General features: G+C 44.3%; 1 protein-coding gene across 1 annotated transcript in view; it reads left to right on the forward strand.

The window, feature by feature from the left end:
• The window catches only part of LOC143281876 (neuroendocrine convertase 1-like), a 101,917-nt gene extending 83,474 nt beyond the window's left edge, over positions 1-18,443 (forward strand). The window contains exons 5-15 of the mRNA XM_076587142.1: positions 199-236; positions 3,682-3,758; positions 4,628-4,716; positions 5,891-6,063; positions 7,413-7,625; positions 9,294-9,394; positions 11,109-11,348; positions 13,162-13,319; positions 14,204-14,337; positions 15,002-15,112; positions 17,663-18,443. Of these exons, the coding sequence (XP_076443257.1) occupies positions 199-236; positions 3,682-3,758; positions 4,628-4,716; positions 5,891-6,063; positions 7,413-7,625; positions 9,294-9,394; positions 11,109-11,348; positions 13,162-13,319; positions 14,204-14,337; positions 15,002-15,112; positions 17,663-17,869 (1,541 nt within the window). The 3' untranslated portion in view covers positions 17,870-18,443. The remainder of the gene's footprint in view (positions 1-198; positions 237-3,681; positions 3,759-4,627; positions 4,717-5,890; positions 6,064-7,412; positions 7,626-9,293; positions 9,395-11,108; positions 11,349-13,161; positions 13,320-14,203; positions 14,338-15,001; positions 15,113-17,662) is intronic.
• Positions 18,444-22,817: the final 4,374 nt, after the last annotated feature.

Raw genomic sequence — 22,817 nt, forward strand, 5'->3', positions numbered from 1 at the left:
CCATCATTGTCTTGCTTGTTTTCTTCAAAAACAGCTTCCATTCACTGATGTTGTGACTTACCTGTGTGTGTGTGTTGCAGTAGATGTTGTGACTTACCTGTGTGTGTGTGTGTGTGTTGCAGTAGATGTTGTGACTTACCTGTGTGTGTGTGTGTGTTGCAGTAGATGTTGTGACTTACCTGTGTGTGTGTGTTGCAGGCATCGAGCACACCAACAGGGACCTGAAAGAGAACTATGTAAGTCCACTCCACTCTCCCCAGTAACGACACTGCCAGTCCTGTTTTAAGCTTTACTTTTTGGATCATCTGTTGTCAAAGTCAATATTTAACCCCTTCATTGTTCCACCACAGTGAACTAAGATCCCTGTGACCTGAATTGGAAAAGCAGTCGCTACTTTGTGTGTTCTTACCAATGGTGTCATTGAGTCTGCTTAACGACACACTGACGAAGTTCCAAGATGAAGCAGTCCAGATGAAGAATGTCGACTGACACTCTTATCTGTAAGCCCTGTCTGATCTCAGTGAGGTGACAGTCCTTCACTGACATCCTGACCTGTAAGCCGTGTCTCATCTCAGTGAGGTGACAACCCTTCATTGACGTCCTGACCTGTAAGCTCTGTCTGATCTCAGTGAGGTGACAGCCCTTCACTGACATCCTGACCTCTAAGCCCTGTCTGATCTCAGTGAGGTGACAGCCCTTTACTGACATCCTGACCTGTAAGCCCTGTCTGATCTCAGTGAGGTGACAGCCCTTCACTGACATCCTCACCTGTAAGCTCTGTCTGATCTCAGAGAGGTGACAGCCCTTCACTGACATCCTGACCTGTAAGCTCTGTCTGATCTCAGTGAGGTGACAGTCCTTCACTGACATCCTGACCTGTAAGCTCTGTCTGATCTCAGTGAGGTGACAGTCCTTCACTGACATCCTCACCTGTAAGCTCTGTCTGATCTCAGTAAGGTGACAGTCCTTCACTGACATCCTGACCTGTAAGCTCTGTCTTATCTCAGTGAGGTGACAGTCCTTCACTGACATCCTGACCTGTAAGCTCTGTCTGATCTCAGTAAGGTGACAGTCCTTCACTGACATCCTGACCTGTAAGCCCTGTCTGATCTCAGTGAGGTGACAGCCCTTTACTGACATCCTCACCTGTAAGCTCTGTCTGATCTCAGTGAGGTGACAGTCCTTCACTGACATCCTGACCTATAAGCTCTGTCTGATCTCAGTGAGGTGACAGCCCTTCACTGACATCCTGACTTGTGAGCTCTGTCTCAGTGAGGTGACAGCCCTTCACTGACATCCTGACCTGTAAGCTCTGTCTGATCTCAGTGAGGTGACAGCCCTTTACTGACATCCTGACCTGTAAGCCCTGTCTGATTTCAGTGAGGTGACAGCCCTTTACTGACATCCTGACCTGTAAGCCCTGTCTGATCTCAGTGAGGTGACAGCCCTTTACTGACATCCTGACCTATAAGCTCTGTCTGATCTCAGTGAGGTGACAGCCCTTTACTGACATCCTGACCTGTAAGCCCTGTCTGATCTCAGTGAGGTGACAGCCCTTCACTGACATCCTGACCTGTAAGCCGTGTCTCATCTCAGTGAGGTGACAACCCTTCATTGACGTCCTGACCTGTAAGCTCTGTCTTATCTCAGTGAGGTAACAGTCCTTCACTGACATCCTGACCTGTAAGCTCTGTCTTAGTGAGGTGACAGCCCTTCACTGACATCCTGACCTGTAAGCTCTGTCTGATCTCAGTGAGGTGACAGCCCTTCACTGACATCCTGACCTGCAAGCCCTGTCTGATCTCAGTGAGGTGACAGTCCTTCACTGACATCCTGACCTATAAGCTCTGTCTGATCTCAGTGAGGTGACAGCCCTTCACTGACATCCTGACCTATAAGTTCTGTCTGATCTCAGTGAGGTGACAGTCCTTTACTGACATCCTCACCTGTAAGCTCTGTCTGATCTCAGTGAGGTGACAGCCCTTTACTGACATCCTGACCTATAAGCTCTGTCTGATCTCAGTGAGGTGACAGCCCTTTACTGACATCCTCACCTGTAAGCTCTGTCTGATCTCAGTGAGGTGACAGTCCTTCACTGACATCCTGACCTATAAGCTCTGTCTGATCTCAGTGAGGTGACAGTCCTTCACTGACATCCTGACCTGTAAGCTCTGTCTGATCTCAGTGAGGTGACAGTCCTTCACTGACATCCTGACCTGTAAGCCCTGTCTGATTTCAGTGAGGTGACAGCCCTTTACTGACATCCTGACCTGTAAGCCCTGTCTGATCTCAGTGAGGTGACAGCCCTTTACTGACATCCTGACCTGTAAGCCCTGTCTGATCTCAGTGAGGTGACAGCCCTTCACTGACATCCTGACCTATAAGCTCTGTCTGATCTCAGTGAGGTGACAGCCCTTTACTGACATCCTGACCTGTAAGCTCTGTCTGATCTCAGTGAGGTGACAGCCCTTCACTGACATCCTGACCTGTAAGCCGTGTCTCATCTCAGTGAGGTGACAACCCTTCATTGACGTCCTGACCTGTAAGCTCTGTCTGATCTCAGTGAGGTGACAGTCCTTCACTGACATCCTGACCTGTAAGCTCTGTCTCAGTGAGGTGACAGCCCTTCACTGACATCCTGACCTGTAAGCTCTGTCTGATCTCAGTGAGGTGACAGCCCTTTACTGACATCCTGACCTGTAAGTTCTGTCTGATCTGAGTGAGGTGACAGCCCTTTACTGGCATCCTGACCTGTAAGCCCTGTCTGATCTCAGTGAGGTGACAGCCCTTCACTGACATCCTGACCTGTAAGCCCTGTCTGATCTCAGTGAGGTGACAGCCCTTCACTGACATCCTGACCTGTAAACTCGATCTTATCTCATTGAGGCAACAGCCCTTCACTGACATCCTGACCTGTAAGCTGTCTTATCTCAGTGAGGTGTCAGCCTTTCACTGACGAGCATACTGGTCAGCAACAGTCAAGGGGTTAATCATGCAATTCGTTTCACTGAGTGGTTAGGGTAGCGTTGATTTTGCTCAAGATGTAGCCCTCAGTGGACATTGGAAATGTCTCGTGGTTCTGACATGGTGTATGATCTGTGCCTGGTGCGTGTTGTTCTGGAGACCTGAGTTGTAAGGAGATTTCACTCCTCAATAATTGCCTCGTTTCTCAACTACCTGTATTCATTGTTTTATAGTTGGTGACGAAAACAAAGACAGTAACGCTGATGCTCCGAATACCCTTTTTTGACTGGAACTTGTATCGTGTCTTAACGCATCATATTGTATCGTATCGCATAGCATAGCATCGTATCGTATCGCATCGCATCGTATCGTATCGTATCGTATCGTATCTCATAGCACATCATCGTATCGTATCGTATCTCATAGCACATCATCGTATCGTATCGTATCGTATCGTATCGTATCGTATCTCATAGCACAGCATCGTATCGTATCGTATCGTATCTCATAGCACAGCATCCTGTCGTGTCGTATCGTATTGAATCGTATCGTATCGTATCGTTTCTAATCGTATTGTATCGTATCGTATTGTATCGTATCGTATTGTATTGTATCGTATCGTATCGTATCGTATCGTATCGTATCGTATCGCATTGCATTGCATCGTATTGTATTGTATTGTATTGTACAGAGAAGTCATTTCTTCAACATTTCCAGGATCCATACGCCAGCACAGACCTGAATGATGGCGATGCTGACCCGACGCCTCGATACGAACCGACTAACGAGAATAAGTAATGACTTTTTCGTCACATTATGAATTTGCATCACAAATGCGTTAAGTATATGTAATGCTTTTTTTCGTCACTATAACGATAAGTAATGCCGTTTTCGTCATAGTGACGATAAGTAATGAATTTACATCACAAATGCGATTAGTACATGTAATGCTTTTTTTTCGTCACCAGAACAAGTAATGATGTTTTCGTCACAGTAACGACGAGTAATGGCCTTTTTGTCACTGCAACGAATATTAAACAATAATGACTTTTTTCTTCACAATGACGATGTCTGATAACTTTGTTCGTCATAATAACAATAGTGGGGTTTTTTCCATGACAACGACAGTAGATAATGACTTCCATCACAATGACAATAAACAATGACTTTTACGTCACAATGACAATCAGTTATGGTTTTTCGTAAACATGACAATTCGTGATGGCTTTTTCGTCACAACGACGAACAGTATTGTCTTTTTCCTTACAGTGAGAACCAGTAATGAATTTTTCGTCACAATGACAATTAGTAATGGGTTGTTGTTTTTTGCCACAATGACAGCAAATGAGTACGTAATGATTTTTTCCCCTCACAGTCACAATAAGTAATGAAATGTTCGTCATAATGACATTGGATTATAACATTTTTGTCACAATGATGAGTGTACACACACAGAGACACAGAAACACAGACACACAGAGATACACACATACACATACAACACAACACCACACACATACACACACACACACACAAACACACACACACACACACACACACACACACACACACACACACACACACACACACACACACACCGCTCCAAAGACTAAACTGGAACCTGGAACTCCAGCTGACGGCCACAGCCACCTGACTGTTGCAGACACGGGACGCGATGTGCTGGAGAGATTGCCATGGTGGCCAACAACGGGAAATGCGGCGTCGGTATCGCCTACAACTGCAAGATCGGAGGTATTTCATTTGATTGGGTATGGATACTTACAATATAACGTCTATCCTCGATCGGAGACCAAGCTCTAAGCGCTTTGCAAACTCGGTCAGAGACCAAGCTCTAAGCGCTTTGCAAACTCGGTCAGAGACCAAGCTCTAAGCGCTTTGCAAACTCGGTCAGAGACCAAGCTCTAAGCGCTTTATGAACTAGGTCGGAGACCAAGCTCTTAGCGCTTTGCAAACTAGGTCAGAGACCAAGCTCTAAGCGCTTTATAAACTAGGTCGGAGACCAAGCTCTAAGCGCTTTATAAACTAGGTCGGAGACCAAGCTCTAAGCGCTTTATAAACTAGGTCGGAGACCAAGCTCTAAGCGCTTTATAAACTAGGTCGGAGACCAAGCTCTAAGCGCTTTGCACATCGGAGTCATGTGCACAACAGGCTGCCTACCTGTGCAGAGACGACTGACGGCTGCCACAGGGGGTTCAGGCACTAGCATGTCTGCACATACACATATACACATATGTAGACCTGGGGGATCGGAAAAATCTCCACCCTTTCCCCACCAGGTGCTATTACCGAGATTCTCAGAAAAACTGAAAGTCCAGTGCTCTAATCACTCGGCTATTGCGCCCGCCACACACACACACACACACACACACACACACACACACACACACACACACACACACACACACACACACACACACACACACACACACACCGCCATTACCGAGATTCGAAGCCGGGACCCAAAGAAAGATTGAAAGTCACAACGCTTTAACCGCAGTACTCGGCTATTGGAAGTGAGCTTATATCTCAGACTGCAATAAGCAAAACGAGAGCTGTATTATCAATGGTTTCTCCAGTGCAATGGGAAGTCATTTACAGTTTAGTCTTTTGTGAAGGACTATGACCCTCAAACCAAGAGGCAAAATTGCACTGGCTCTTCAAGCTACAGTCTTGGGGGCTAGCCCTTTGGGAACCACCCTAACGCCGACTGTCCTAAAACCCTCTTGGCCGAGAGAGTGGGGCTGTAACCTGGGCAAGACACTCTCCACTACAATCAAAATCCAGCTCAGATAGTCAGTAAAGCAGTTACCCCCTCTGCTGTTCTTGATGGTTCATAGTCGAAAACGACTGACAATCATACACTGAAAGTGAAAGTGACCCCCCGCCCCACTCCCCTCCCCCCCAGGTGTGCGGATGCTGGACGGCAAGGTGACGGACAGCCTGGAGGCACGGGCCCTGTCCTTCAACTTCACCCACATCGACATCTACTCCGCCAGCTGGGGACCCAACGACGACGGCACAACGCTGGAGGGGCCCGGGAAACTGGCCTCCACGGCCCTGGAGAAAGGGGTCACTTTGGTGAGCTGTCTGGTCCTGTCTTTGTGAGACATTGGGTGGGTGGTGGTGGTGGTGATGGTGGTGGTGATGGTGATAGTGGTGGTGGTGGTGGTGGTGGTGATGGTGGTGGTGGTGGTGGTGGTGGTGATGGTGGTGGTGATGGTGATAGTGGTGGTTGTGATGGTGGTGGTGTTGCTGGTGATGGTGGTGGTGGTGGTGGTGATGGTGGTGGTGATGGTGATAGTGGTGGTGGTGGTGGTGGTGGTTGTGATGGTGGTGGTGTTGCTGGTGATGGTGGTGGTGGTGGTGAGACATTGGGTGGGTGGTGGTGGTGGTGGTGATGGTGGTGGTGGTGGTGATAGTGGTGGTGGTGGTGGTGGTGGTGGTGGTGGTGATGGTGGTGGTGGTGGTGGTGGTGGTGTTGGTGGTGGTAGTGGTGGTGGTGGTGGTGTTGCTGGTGGTGCTGGTGGTGTTGGTGGTGATGATGATAGTGGTGATGATGGTGTAGGTGATGATGATGGTGGTAGTGATGATGATGGTGGTGGTGATGATGGTGGTGGTAGTTGTGATGATGGTGGTGGTGGTGATGATGATGGTGGTAGTGATGATGATGGTGGTGGTGATGGTGGTGGTAGTTGTGATGATGGTTGTGCTGGTGGCTGTGGTGGTTGTGGTGGTGATGGTGGTAGTGGTGGTGATGTTGATGGTGGTGATAGAGGTGGTGGTGATGTTGATGGTCATGGTCGTGGTGGTTGTAGTGGCGATGTTGATGCTGGTTATTATGATGGTGGTGGTGATATGATGATGATAACTACGACTGTGATGACAATGATACTGGTAGTGACCACGATGATGATCGTGACAGTCAAAAACTGTTCGGGGGTCACTGGGAAATGACATCACTGAGGTTAGCGTCAGAGTTAGCCCCCCCCCCTTTTTTTATCTGTATATCTGTCGGACTCTCTCTCTCTCTCTCTCTCTCTCTCTCTCTCTCTCTCTCTCTCACTTTTCCTCACTCTCTCTCTTACCTTTACCGCCCCCTCCCTCACCTTTCACCCTTCCTCCCTCCCTCCCTCCCTTCCTTCCTTCCTCCCTTCCTTCCTCCCTCCCTTCCTCCCTCCCTCCCTTCCTTCCTCCCTCCCTCCCTTCCTCCCTCCCTCCCTCCTTCTTCCTTCCTCCCTCCCTTCCTCCTTCCCTTCCTCCCTCCCTCCCTCCTTCCTCCCTCCCTCCCTTCCTCCCTCCCTCCCTCCCTTCCTCCCTCCCTCCCTTCCTCCCTCCCTTCCTTCCTTCCTCCTTTCCTCCCTCCCTTCCTTCCTCCCTTCCTTCCCTTCCATTCACCTTTCTTCTGTCCTCTCCTGTCTCTCAACCAGGGGCGGGGCGGCAAAGGAGTCATCTACGCCTGGGCCTCTGGGAACGGAGGACGCATGAAAGACAACTGCAACTGTGACGGCTACACCTCCTCCATCTACACCTTGTCTGTGTCGTCGGCATCCGAGCGCGGGCGTCTCCCATGGTACAGCGAGAAGTGCTCGTCCACCTTTGCTTCCACCTACTCCAGCGGCAACTCTGGCGATCACCAAGTGGTCAGTGGATTTGGGTTTTTGCTTGTTTGTAATGGGTTTTTGTGTGTGTGTGTGTGTGTTTGTTTTTTTTGCGTTACTCCCACGCCGCTCATTTAGATTCCTCCACACACGGCCACACCCGGGTTTGTCCGTCACAGTTTCAGCGTCGGCAGCCCGCAGGGAACCATCGATGTTAGGTCGCCAGGAGGCCGCACACGATTTCTTTTGTTTGTTTGTTTGTTTGTGGTGATTTTTGTTGTTGTTGTTGTTGTTGTTGTTTTTTGTTGTTGTTTTTTGTTGGTTTGTGTGTTTTTTGCTTTGTGTTGGTTTTGATTTTGCGTTGGTTTTTGTTAATCGTAGTGGTGGTATGTTTTGTTGTTGTTGTTATTTGTTTGTTTGATTTTTGTTTGTTGTTGTTTGTTTTGTTATAGGTTTTGTTGTGTGTTTTTTTTGTTTGTTTGTTTGGTTTGGTTTTTTTGGGTTTTTTTGTTTTCTTGTTTTGCCTTTAGAGGTTTTGTTTATTTCTTGTTGTTGTTTTCTGTGGTGATCTTGCTTTATATTGCTTTACTTTGATTTGATTTTGGGTTTGATGGTGGTGGTGGTGGTGGTAGTTTTGTTGTTGTTTTGTTTTTTTCTTGTTTGTTGTTCTTGTTGCTTCTTTCTTTCTTTATTTCTCTTTTGGGGGGAGTGCTATGCTTTCGTTTGCTGTAGAAGGTGAGTGGATCAGGTGGTCTCTGGGTCTCTGCAGAGAGCCAGGCTTTCACACATAGCCAGTGACGAGATATCTTTTGCGAGTGAAGTACACACACACACACACACACACACACACACACACACACACACACACACACACACACACACACACACATACACACACACCTACACACACACCTAACGCAAGTAGTATGAAATCCACTTGTTAGACAGACCGATTTACTTCTTTTTTTCTAATTCTTAATTCTTTCTCACCCAAACTTTTATTTCAATTCTGTTTTGTTTTTTGTTTTGTTGTTTTTTTACTAATGTGTGAACACGTTTGTGACTAAATAACCTGGTACGAAAGAGACAATAAAGTAATGATTGGAAAATATAAACTCTCTTTGAGAGCCCATTGTTCAATTTTCTTTGGTTCTTTTTCCCTTTTTCTTTTTTTCTTGAGAGAGAGAGAGATAGGTGGGGTATGTTTGATGTCTCCTGGCTGTCTCGATTAAGTGAGTTTCCCTTTTCATGTGGTTTCAGTTCAGAATTACTAGTAACAAGGGAAGCAACTATAAAGGAAAGAAAAAACAAGAAGAAGAAACAACAGTATCATTTTTTTTAAAGGGGAGGCGGGGGGTGGGGGGGTAGAATAAAGAAAACTTGCTTGAAAAAGAAAACCATGTTTTCGTAAATAATGAATATTCTTAAGAAGTTAGCATAATTTGTGTTAAAGAAAAAAGCTCGCTCTCTCTCAAAAAGGCTGCATGGAAATATTTTGGGTCTTTTTACCACAACCCGTTGATTTTTAAAGTAACTTACTTTGGTAAAAAAAATAAATAAATAAATAAATTATAAGCTGTACCAGTACGTCTGAAGCTCTCTCTCTCTCTCTATCTCTGTCTCTCTCTCTCTCTCTGTCTCTCTATCTCTGTCTCTCTCTCTCTCTCTCTCTCTCTGTCTCTCTGTCTCTCTCTCTCTCTCTCTGTACAGGTGAGTGCTGACCTCCACGACAGCTGCACGACACGTCACACCGGAACTTCCGCCTCTGCCCCGATGGCTGCCGGGATTTTCGCTCTGGTCCTTGAAGCAAAGTAGGGGGGGGGGGGACTTATTTTGTTATCGCACGTGTGTTTCTGGGGCAGAGAGAGAGAGAGAGAGAGAGAGAGAGAGAGAGAGAGAATAATAATAATAATAATAATAATAATATAATGGTAGTATTATATAGCGCTGAATCTTGTGCAGAGACAAATCTAAGCGCTTTCACACCAGTCATTCACACGCATTCATAACTCTAAAACTGGAGAAACTGAAGACAAGGAAGAGGCAGGGGAGGGAGGCTATCTTCTGAAGAGGTGGGTCTTAAGGCCAGACTTGAAAGAGCTGAGTGCGGAGACCTGACGAAGCGAAAGAGGAAGTTCATTCCAAATACAATATCCAGAGACAGAGAAAGAACGGCGTCCAACAGTGGAGTGTTTGAATCTGGGTATGCGTAAACAGAGTGGATCCGAAGCCGATCGTAGAGAATGAGATGGAGTGTAGAGGTGAAGGCAGCCACAAAGATAGGAAGAGGCAGATTTGTGAATACATTTCTGTTTCTTTCAAAGAGAGAGACAGAGACAGAGAGACAGAGGCAAAGCAGAACAGAACAGAACTTCATTCAAGAAGGGCAAAGCCCCATTTGAAGAGGTGTGTGAATGTGAATCACATTTTGAAAAGCATGATGTGAATGACACAATAATAATTATCCCACTTAAAAAAAAATAACAAAGAAGAAGAAGAAGAAATAAGGCAACATATCAGCATCAAATGATCCCCATGTCTAGCTAAATAAGAAATGAATGTATGAATATTTATTTCAACTGAAAATACGGTGTTATGATAATACAATCTTTCTTCTATTAAATGCCTTATAAAGATATCTTGCTAGATTTCTTATAATTTGTTCTCCCGCTGATAAAGTTTACCGCAAAAGTTTATGTTTAATTCTCATTACTACAGTTTGCAGCATAAGCTTATAATTAATTGAACCCTCATTAATAAAGTGTTGATTTTTTAATCTTGTTGATACATTTCACTGTATAAGCTAATGTTTAAACCTCGCTGATAGAGTTTACCGCATCAGTTTATGCTTAATCCTCGCTGATAAAGTTTACCGCATAAGTTTATGCTTAACCCTCGTTAATAAAATTTACCGCATAAGTTTATGCTTAACCCTCGTTAATAAAGTTTACCGCATCAGTTTATGCTTAAACCTCGCTGATAAAGTTTACCGCATAAGTTTATGCTTAACCCTCGTTGATAAAGTTTACCGCATATGTTTATGCTTGAACCTCCGTTAATAAAGTTTACCGCATAAGTTTATGCTTAACCCTCGTTGATAAAGTTTACCGCATCAGTTTATGCTCAACCCTCGTTGATAAAGTTTACCGCATAAGTTTATGCTTAACCCTCGCTGATAAAGTTTACCGCATAAGTTTATGCTTAAACCGTCGTTGATAAAGTTTACCGCATAAGCTTATGCTTCACCCTCGCTGATAAAGTTTACCGCATAAGTTTATGCTTAACCCTCGTTGATAAAGTTTACCGCATATGTTTATGCTTGAACCTCCGTTAATAAAGTTTACCGCGTAAGTTTATGCTTAACCCTCGCTGATAAAGTTTACCGCATATGGTTATGCTTAAACCGTCGTTAATAAAGTTTACCGCATAAGCTTCTGTTTAATCTAACCCTCGTTAATGAAGTGTTGTTTTGTTGTTGTTGTTGTTATTTATCTTATCTTGTCTTGTCTCGTCTCTACCCCGCAGCCCTGACATCACGTGGCGTGACCTGCAGCACCTGGTTGCCATGACGTCCAAGGTGGGGCCGCTGGCGGAGGAGGACGGGTGGTACCAAAACGCCGCGGGTTTCTGCGTCAACCTGGCCTTCGGGTTCGGCCTGCTGGACGCCACGGACCTGGTCATTGAGGCCCACCCCGACACATGGGTCAACGTGCCTGAGAAGAGTGTCTGTGAAATCACTGCTGACTCCTTTTCCAACGTGCCTCAGTGAGGGTTCTGTGGATATCTGTGGCTCTGTGTGTGTGTGTGTGTGTGTGTGTGTGTGTGTGTGTGTGTGTGTGTGTGTGTGTGTGTGTGTGTGTGTGTGTGTGTGTGTGTGTGGTGTGTGTGTGTGTGGTGTGTGTGCGTGTGAGACACTTTGTCCGACTCGATGACTTTTTTTCAACTTGCCACAGTAAGGGTTCTTTGGGTTCCTGACACTTTGTCTAACCTGCTTTAGTAAGAGTTCTGTGGATTTATGACACTTTGTCCAACCTGCTTCAGTAAGAGTTCTGTGGATTTATGACACTTTGTCCAACCTGCTTCAGTAAGAGTTCTGTAGATTTCTGACACTTTGTCCAACCTGCTTCAGTAAGAGTTCTGTGGATTTCTGACGCTTCGTTCAACCTGCTTCAATAAGAGTTCTGTGGATTTCTGACACTTTTATCCAACCTGCTTCAGTAAGAGTTCTGTAGATTTCTGACGCTTTGTTCAACCTGCTTCAGTAAGAGTTCTGTAGATTTCTGACACTTTGTCCAACCTGCTTCAGTAAGAGTTCTGTAGATTTCTGACGCTTTGTTCAACCTGCTTCAGTAAGAGTTCTGTAGATTTCTGACACTCTGTTCAACCTGCTTCAGTAAGAGTTCTGTAGATTTATGACACTTTGTCCAACCTGCTTCAGTAAGAGTTCTGTAGATTTATGACGCTTTGTCCAACTTGATTCAGTAAGAGTTCTGTAGATTTCTGACACTTTGTTCAACCTGCTTCAGTAAGAGTTCTGTAGATTTCTGACGCTTTGTCCAACCTGCTTCAGTAAGAGTTCTGTAGATTTCTGACACTTTGTCCAACCTGCTTCAGTAAGAGTTATGTAGATTTCTGACACTTTGTCCAACCTGCTTCAGTAAGAGTTCTGTAGATTTCTGACGCTTTGTTCCACTGCTTCAGTAAGAGTTCTGTAGATTTCTGACGCTTCGTTCAACCTGCTTCAGTAAGAGTTCTGTAGATTTCTGATGCTTTGTTCCACTGCTTCAGTAAGAGTTCTGTGGATTTCTGACACTTTGTCCAACCTGCTTCAGTAAGAGTTCTGTAGATTTCTGACACTTTGTCCAACCTGCTTCAGTAAGAGTTCTGTAGATTTCTGACACTTTGTCCAACCTGCTTCAGTAAGAGTTCTGTAGATTTCTGACACTTTGTCCAACCTGCTTCAGTAAGAGTTCTATAGATTTCTGACACTTTGTCCAACATGCTTCAGTAAGAGTTCTGTAGATTTCTGACACTTTGTCCAACATGCTTCAGTAAGAGTTCTGTAGATTTCTGACACTTTGTCCAACCTGATTCAGTAAGAGTTCTGTAGATTTCTGACACTTTGTCCAGCCTGCTTCAGTAAGAGTTCTGTGGATGTCTGACACTTTGTCCAGCCTGCTTCAGCAGGGTTCTTTGTTTTCCTGTTGAGATACTTTGTCTGACTTGTCGATTTCTGATGCTTTGTCCAGCTTGCGTATTTCTGATGTTTTGTCCGACTTGTAGATTTCTATGTGTGCGTATGTGTGGAGGGCAGCTGCTATGTAATACGTAAGTTAGAATGAATGTATGCATTGTGTGTGTGTGTGTGTGTGTGTGTGTGTGTGTGTGTGTGTGTGTGTGTGTGTGTGTGTGATTCCCCTAAATATGCTTGTTTGAGATTAGAACTGTAACATGAATTAACGACTACACCCCTCCCTCCTCCTCCTCCTCCTCCTCCCCCCCCCCCCCCCCCCCCCCCCCCCCCCCCCCCCCCCCCCCGGTTCCCCCCTCCCTTCACCCACCATCCTTCCTTCCACAGAAACCTGACCAGCGGCCACGTGGTGGAGGTGTTGATCGAGACCAACGGGTGCCGGGGACAGCCCAACGAGGTCAACTTTCTGGAGCACGTACAGTTTGTACTCACCCTGTCCTACAGCAAGAGAGGGGACATCTCCGTCGTCGCTGTGTCGCCGTCTGGTGTGTAGGAGGTCGTGCAGTGTGGAAGGAATGATCAACAGACTGATTTAACTAATGAATAAATGAATGGATATGAGCAAAATTAATGAATAAATTGACAAAGTGTCCACAAACATGACCTACTGACTGACTGAGTGACTGACTGACTGAGTGACTGACTGACTGAGTGAGTGAGTGACTGAGTGACTGACTGACTGACTGAGTGACTGAGTGAGTGAGTGAGTGACTGAGTGAGTGAGTGAGTGACTGGCTGACTGACTGGCTGACTGACTGAGTGAGTGAGTGAGTGACTGACTGACTGACTGGCTGACTGACTGAGTGAGTGAGTGACTGACTGACTGGCTGACTGACTGAGTGAGTGAGTGACTGAGTGACTGATTGAGTGACTGACTGACTGAGTGAGTAACTGACTGAGTAACTGAGTAACTGACTGACTGACTAAGATCTGACTGCTTCAGTAGGGCTGGCTGGTTTTATTGACGGGCTGAATATTTGATTGTTTGTTTATTAGATTTGAATGCTTGGTTCATAAATTTGCTGAATAGTCTGATCTATTGATTAGACTGGTTGTTTAATTCGTTGATTTTGAAAAGAAAAAAAAATTATAGATAGATTCATTCATTCTTCCATTCATTCATCCTGCTTGAATGATAGGTTTGTCAATGTCTGACGACCAAAATTAATCTATTTGGTTAGTAGGTTTGTTCGTTCGTTCGTTGCTAAATTGGTTGTTCCGTTGATTGATAATACTTGAATGACTGGTTTGACGACTGGATAGGCGTCAGAAGGTTGGTTCATCAGTTGGTTGAGTATCTGACTGTTGATTGATTGATTGACTGGCTGGCTGACTGACTGACTGACTGATTGATTGAGCGATCCGTCAGGCACGGAGACCACCCTGATGAGGCCCCGGGAGTGGGACAAGTCTAGGAGCGGCTTCCAGCAGTGGCCTCTGATGTCCGTGCACACCTGGGGGGAGGACCCTAAGGGTGTCTGGCGCTTCAGGGTGCAGGACACGGTCAGTCACCTGTACTTATCGGGTGATGGGGGGGAGGAGGGGTTTAGGGATGTGTGTGTGTGTGTGTGTGTGTGGTGTGTGTGTGTGTGTGTGCAGGGTGTGTGTATGTGGGGGGGGGGTGTTTGCAGGGGGTGGGTTGTGTGTGTGTGTGTATCTCTGTGTGTGTGTGGGGGGGGGGGGGGGGTGAGTGTTTGCATGGGGTGGGTTGTGTGTGTGTGTGTGTGTGGTGTGGTGTGGTGTGGGGTGAGTGTTTGCAGGGGGTGGGTTGTGTGTGTGTCTGTGTGTGTGTGTATCTGTGTGTGTGTATGGTGTGTGTGTGTGTGTAGTGTGGTGTGGTGTGGTGTGGGGTGAGTGTTTGCAGGGGGTGGGTTGTGTGTGTGTAGGTGGTTGGGGCAGTGTAGGGGGGGGGGGGAGTGTGCGTGTGTGTGTGTGTGTGCGTGTGTGTGTGTGTGTGTGTGTATGTATGCGTGTGTGTGTGTGTGTGTCTGCCTGTCTGTCTGTCTGTGTCAGTGTCTGTGTCTCTGTTCGTGCGTGTGTGTGTGTGTGTGTGTGTGTGTGTGTGTGTGTGTCGTGTGTGTGTGTTGTGTGTGTTTGTGTGGGTGGGTGAGAACCGTCCATACCTTTTGACACCAACGTGCTCCATACCTTGGCTCTCTGCTACCAGAACCCATCGGGGTCCAACTACGGACAGCTGGAAGACCTGAAGCTGGTGCTGCATGGAACGAAGGAGGCGCCGCACTATCACAGGAAGGGACAGCACCAGTGTGATGTCAGGGTAAACGTGATCATCATTCATCAGTTCAGTTTCTGTCTGTATTTTATCCATCTTTTTGTCACTGAAACTGAAACTTGCTGTGTGAAATTCGGTCTGCTCTCTTCGAGGAGAGAGTGTTGCTGCGCAGTGCAACACTATCTATATTTTTTTTGTTTTTTAAATCTGCTGGTGTAATTGTTTTACTATCAAAGTGGATTTTTCTACAGGTTTTTGTTGTTGTTGTTGTTGTTGTTTTTGTTTGGTTTGTGTGGTTTGTGTGTGTGTTGTTGTTGTTGTTGTTGTTTTTGGGGGGTGGGGAGTAGGGAGCGGTGTTTTTTTGGGTTTTTTGTTTGGTTGGGGTTTTTTTCAACACTTTTTTTATGCCGTGGGTTCTTTTACGCGCGTTACGTGCATGATGCAGATGGGATCTCGGTTAATCGTCTCATCTAAATGACTAGCGTCCAGACACCAATCAATCTCTAGTGGAGCGGAAGAAAATACTGGTGAGTGTGAGGTTCGATCCTGTGGCCTCAGATTCTCTCGCTTCCTGGGAGGACGCTTTACCACTAGGCCACCACTCCATGATATACACAAATCCACAGTAGATATACACTAATCCACAGTAGATATACACTAACCCACAGTAGACATACAGTATATCCACAATAATCCACAATACACAGTATATCCACGGCCACAATAACCCACAGTAGATATACAGTACATCCACAATAATCCACAGTAGATATACAGTATATCAACAATACTCCACAGTAGATATACAGTATATCCACAATAACCCACAGTAGATATACAGTATATCCACAATAACTCACAGTAGATATACGATATATCCACAAAAACCCACAATAGATATACAGTATATCCACAAAAACCCACAATAGATATACGGTATATCCACAAAAACCCACAATAGATATACAGTATATCCACAATAACCCAATAACCCGCAATAGATATACAGTATATCCACAATATCCCGCAATAGATATACAGTATATCCACAATAGCCCACAGTAGAAAAACAGTATATCCACAATAATCCACAGTGGATACACAGTATATACACAATAACTCACAGTAGATATACAGTATATCCACAATATTCCACAATAGATATACAGTGTATCCACAATAACCCACAGTAGATATATAGTATATCCACAATAACCTACAATAGATATACAGTATATCCACAATAACCCACAGTAAATATACAGTATATCCACAATAACCCACAATAGATATACAGTATATCCACAATAACCCACAATAGATATACAGAAAATCCACAATAATCCACATTAGATAATACAGTACATCCACAATAATCCACAGTAGATATACAGTATATCCACAATAACCCATCGTTAGTATTTCGGATGAGATAATAGACCGAGGTCCCATGTGTCATATGCATTTAGTGTTTGTGAAAAGAACCGTGGCAACAGAAAAAGTTCATCGCAAATTTTTTTTTAGAAAAAACAAACAAACACATATCTGTGACCTTCAATGTAGGGTGATTTTGTAGTTGATTTTTTTAACTCAGTACGGCCAGTCCTCTCTTCTCCTCTACACAGACCCCTCGGATGTCCAGTGGTTGTCTGAACGACCCAACCTTTAGCTTCCGTCGTCAGAACTGTGGTATTCTTTGTCAACATTCACTTCTTCAGTATAAGAGCGTTCCGCTTGCAATATTTTGATGATGGTAACTGGGGTGAAACGTCATCTCTTTCGCCGTTCGTATGGAGAGAGTTAAACAAACAATTGATTTGTCTCCCAAACTCCTAACTGCTGCTGATTTCGGTCAGGCATGATCTGTATTTACATGACACACAAGAATGTAAGGGGCTGGGGTGTTGCGGTTGTTTTTCCTAAGAAAATAAAGGTTCCACCCCATATGTGAAATATTCTTACCTTCAGTTCATTCTTTTGTTCATCCATTCATACCTTCCTTCCTTCCTTCCTTCCTCCATTCCTTCATTCGTTTATTCGTTCATTAATTCACCCGTCGATTTCTTTTCTTCATCTCTAGGAACCAGAATTAAGCATGTGTGTGAATGGCTGGAGTGTAAGCGCTTTGTTTTGTCTCTGCACAAGATTCAGCCCTATATGAACACTTATAGTAGTAGCAGTAGTAGTAGCAGTAGCAGCAGCAGTAGTAGTAGTAGTTCTTGTTGTTGTTGTTTATGTTGTATCAATATTTTTATAATTGTTATAATAATTATTGCTATTATCATCATCATCGTTGTTATTATTATTATTATTATTATTATTATCATCGTCATCATCATCAACATCATCATCATTATCGTTAATGTTCACTCAACCCAGCCGCACCACCACCACCACCCCACCCACCCACGTTCCCCCCCACCCACCCACCCACCCTCCCACCTAACCCTTCCCTTCCCCTTCCCCTTCCCCCTCCCCCTCCCCTTCCCCCTCCCCCAACCCCTCTACCAGCCCCTCCAACGCTCACAATCCCACGAAAAATGCTAACCTTTTTTTTTTTCTTCTTTTTTTTCCCCTCCTTCCCGTTATGTTCAGCTGAAGCAGCCCACCACCACCACCACCACCACCACCCCCTCCCCACAGACGGGCATGGAGTCAGGGATGCAACGACCCGCGTCACGCCCCAAACATGGCGTCTCTGAAGACGTGGTGGACATTTTGCAAGCTTTCCTGGACCGCCAAAAGGCTGCCGACAAGGCTGAGCAGTCTGCTGGGGATGATGCCCCGTATTACTACCTGTGAACAACTGCTGTCACTGTTAGACTCAGGGCCGGGATGCATCAGGCGATCTTTGCAGTGCTAAGTGTGCTTAGTGTTTATAAGAATGTTCTTAAGTACGTGGAATTTACTACTGTGGAGTTTAGAACATTCCTAACCATAAGCAAAATTAGTGTTAAGTGTGCTTAGTGTTTATAAGAATGTTCCTAAGTATGTGGAATTTCCTTTGGAGTTGGGAGCATTCATTACGATAAGCAAAATTAGTGTTAAGTGTGCTTAGAGTTAAGAACGTTCCTAAGTACGTGGAATTTACTGTGGAGTTCGGAACATTCCTAACCATAAGCAAAGTTAGCGCTGCTAAGTGCACCATGCAAACTACCCCAGAAGGATTTCTATCAGATATGTTGGCTTTGAAGAGAAGGGTGCCTTTGGAATTAAAGGCTGTTTTAGAATTAGGTGAAGAGGGGAATATTTATTGCATTATCTGTCTATTTATTATACATTCAAAGAGTATATAATTATAGGCTTTAGAGGAAGAAAATGAAGAGATTCTATCGGAGATGTTGGATTTCAGAGACATTAAAACTGGTTGCTGTTATATACTGTCTGTTGTAATTTTTGGTGAGATGAATTGGTGTGGACTTTTTTGGGTTTCTGTGGTGTTTTCGGTGTTTGGTTGTGTTTTTGTGTGGGTTTGGGGGTTGGGGGTTTTTGGGTTGTTGTTTTTTTTGTTGTTGTTGTTTTTGTTGTTTTATCTTTAGTGTGTGTGTGCGTGTGTGTGTGTGTGTGTGTGTGTGTGTGTGTGTGTGTGTGTGTGTGTGTGTTGAAGATGCGGTGCGGTGCATGGTTTGTGAGTGATTTTGTTGGAATGTTCTCTCTCTCTCTCTCTCTCTCTCTCTCTCTCTCTCTCTCTCTCTCTCTCTCTCTCTCTCTCTCTCTCTCTCTCTCTCTCTCTCCCGGAATGATTTCAGGCAAACTGTACGTTTTTTCAAAGAAAAATCCAACCACAGAACAATACTTACATTGAGAAGTGGTTTCGCCACTTTAAAAATGTTCTTTAAAAAAAAAAATATTAAAAAAAAACCGCTAATATCGTAGAAACAAATTGAAGGTTTAGACTCTGGCGAGACAAATGTCTTGGAATGATTTTGAAAATGGGAAATACGAAACTACCTGGATCATGTTTTGCATCCTGTTCTGGATAACCCTATCTGATTTCGAAAGAAGAAGTACTTCTTGTCATCATGAAATCGGAGAACAACATAACTGCAGACCCAGATCAGATAACCACAGAAATGTAATGTTGAAACACTCGGATTGTTGTGTTATTGATTTCTTAACCTGTTTGAAAGGGGCTTATATCATAAAAGTTGGACTGAATACATTATTTTGCCGTTATACAAGAAAGGGGACGTAAATTATACTAATAATTATGAATGAATTTATTTGTCGAATGTTCGTATAAAACTGTATAGTTTTGTTGCAAATAACAGTTTACAAAAATTGATACTGTAGAATAACATAACAGGCGAACTTCAAGCACGTTCTAACAAATACTAATCTACCATCACACATTCACGTTGTTGGCAGCTATTCAGAAACAATTTGACAGTAAATGGAAACGTTACGTGATATTTGATGATTTTGAAAAAGCTTTCGACTTCATTTCAAGAAAATCTTTGTGGCCAATATTAAGAAATTGGATAAAAGGTAAAATCATGCATGATGAGTTGTAAGCAAAAGTTAGAAGTGGAAGCTAACAGGAAGGTGAGAAGGAAGATGAAGGAGGCAGAAGAAAACTGGATAGAGGAACAGTGCAATGAGATTGAAAAAGGCTTTGAAAGTGGCAGCAGCAAACAGGCCTACAGCACGCTAAGAAGCCTCACTCAGTCTTCAAGCAAGAGCTGCCGTAATAGAGGACAAAGAAGGCAAACTCCTTTCAGACAGTGAAGATGTCCTGGAAAGGTGGACAGAATACTGCACTGGCCTGTATAACCACTAGTTCCACCCAGATAGCTCCATATTGGAAAACGACACTCTGTCAGCTGAACGTGACAACTACTGTCCACCCATACTGAAAGAGGAGGTCAGAAACGCAATACGAAGCTTGAAAGAAGTGAAATCACCGGGTGTGGACAATATCCCAACAGAAATGTTGCGGCAAGGTGGTGAGGCGTATGTTGCAGTCCTTCAAGCAGTATGCCAGAAAATACTTGACGAGAAGAGATGGCCAGAACAGTGGACGCAATCACTGGTGATTCCTCTGCCAAAGAAGGGCAACATGAGACAATGCCAGAACTATAGGACCATAAGTCTTATTAGTCACCCAAGCAAGATCATGCTACGAATCCTCCTCAACAGACTGAAGTCAAGGGCTGAAGAAGTACTCGCCGAAGAACAAGCTGGTTTCAGAAAGGGAAGAAGCACCATTGAGCAAATATTCAATTGCAGAATACTCATTGAGAAACACCTCCAACACCAACGCGACTTGTTCCACAACTTTATTGACTTCAAGAAAGCGTTTGACAGGGTTTGGCATGAGGGACTATGGCATGTGCTGAGCGGATATGGAATCGACGAAGGCATCGTGAGCGTGATAGAGGCCCTATACACGAATTCCAACAGTGCAGTGCTCCTCAACAACCAACTAGGTGAGTTTTTAAAAACGACCGTCGGTGTCAGACAAGGCTGTATCCTCTCTCCTGTGTTGTTTAATCTGTTCTTGGAAAGGATAATGCAGGAGGCACTGGAAAACCACAAGACTTCTATCTCCACTGGTGGCAGACGAATACGCAACCTCCGGTTTGCTGATGATATAGATCTGATGGGGGGAACGAACGAAGAACTGCAGGAACTTACCAACAGACTTGTTGATAGAGCGGGTGCTTACGGAATGGAGGTCAGCACAGAGAAATCCAAAACCATGGTAAACAGCGTGAACATGGACCATGCCACTATTTTCATGAACGGAGAACAACTGGAAGATGTCGGAAACTTCAAATATCTAGGAGCAACCCTGACAAAGGATGGAAGCAGCAAAGCAGAAATAAGAATTCGTACTGGCACAGCCACCGCAGCCATGACCAAACTGAACAGTGTGGAAAAGTAACATCCGATTCTCAACAAAATTCAAACTCTACAAAGCCCTGGTAGTCTCCATTGTGCTGTATGGTTGCGAGGCATGGACACTGACGGCCGAAACTGAAAGGAAGATCCAGGCTTTCGAGAACAAATGCCTGAGGAAACTCCTTCAAATTTCCTGGATCGAGCACAGGACCAATGAATATGTACGGAGCAGAATTAAGAACCTTGCTGGACCTCAGGAACCTCTCCTTTGTCTCTGTGTCTGTGTCTGCGTCTGCGTGTCTGTGAGTATGTGTCTGTGTCTGTGTATCCCTGGCTTCCAGATTGGTATTAACCGTTTATCTTCCCTTTTCTTTTTTTTTCTTTAGCGAATTAGCTGATTGATCACACGCACCATTTCGTGTTGATTTTTCTTCTTGAAGGTAATGGCTGCATCACCCCATCGTAGTTCCGCTTCAACTGGCGAGCTCTGTTCGACCATTGAGCATTACAGACACGCGTTACTCCCCTGCCTTGCATCCTTTCTTCACACGAACAGAACAGAAATCTGTTCACTTGCTAAAATATTTTGAACCTTTTTATTTTGTATCTGACCAGATATGTGTGCAACTTTGTAAACGAACAGTGGAGAGAGACAGGGAGATAATAAAGTGTGAAGGAACTTCAAAGGGATATAATATAGCGGTTGTCAAACGAATCGAATGGGTACTATGCCCCCGAAATCGGAGTATGGCTGCCTTCCTGGAAGGGTTAAAAAAAAAAAAAAAACGGTCATACACGTAAAAGCCCACCCGTAAGCATACGAGTGAATTTGGGAGTTGCAGCCCACGAACGCAGAAGAAGAAGAAGAAGAAGAAAGTGTACTACTGATAAAAGTTGTTTCGCATGGATGATTTGTTGTTGATGTTGTTGTTGTTGCCTTTTTTTTTCTTCTTCTTCTTCTTCTTTGTGTGTGTGTGTGTGTGTGTGTGTGTGTGTGTGTGTGTGTACGCTTATAGTAGACTTTTGCGCCTTATACATATTATTATTAGTTGTAGTAGTTGTTTATTTATGTATTAATCTATTATTTATTTATTTATTTTTCATTTATTTATACATATATATATATATATATTGTGTGTGTTTTCTTTTTTCTTTTTTTTTTCTTTTTTTTTTCTCAAGGCCTGACTTAGCGTTGGGTTACGCTGCTGGTCAGGCATCTGCTTGGCAGATGTGGTGTAGCGTATATGGATTTGTCCGAACGCAGTGACGCCTCCTTGAGCTGCTGATACTGATACTGTTTTTGTTGTTGTTGTTGCTGTGGTGATTACAGCCAGAGCTGTTTGTCACTATCATAGCTACAGGAATAATGCACTGAGGAAAATAAAGATGAACTGATGGGAACGTGACACGATATATCTGATGTTTGTTGCTGAAACTGTTGCATCGAGTCAGTGCAGCTTCGTTGTTCCGACGATTCCCTTCTCTGATTTTGCGTGTCTTTTAATTCTTTACTTTATTTTATCTGGGGAGTCAATGGCAAGTCACAACACGCTAACACTCGCACGCTCTTCTCCCTGTATGTCAGTCACACACACACACACACACACACACACACACACACACACACACACACACACACACACACACACACACACACACACACATTATTCTTAACAGTCTTACGAAATTTAATTTCTAAACTGAAGACGCTATAAAGACAATAATAATTACATCATAATATATAGATACAATGGTATACCATAAAACAAAGATGATAAGAATTCATAAGTTCCCCCTGAAAAAAATATATACAAGTAAATCATACGGTTTCTGTGTAATCTTAAAACACGTATTAAAGCTACAACTAACGGGCGATTGTCATTTTTCGGTTTTCAAGCTGAGTAGA

The sequence above is a fragment of the Babylonia areolata genome, chromosome 5, assembly GCF_041734735.1.
Source record: "Babylonia areolata isolate BAREFJ2019XMU chromosome 5, ASM4173473v1, whole genome shotgun sequence".
Lineage (NCBI taxonomy): Eukaryota > Metazoa > Mollusca > Gastropoda > Neogastropoda > Buccinidae > Babylonia > Babylonia areolata.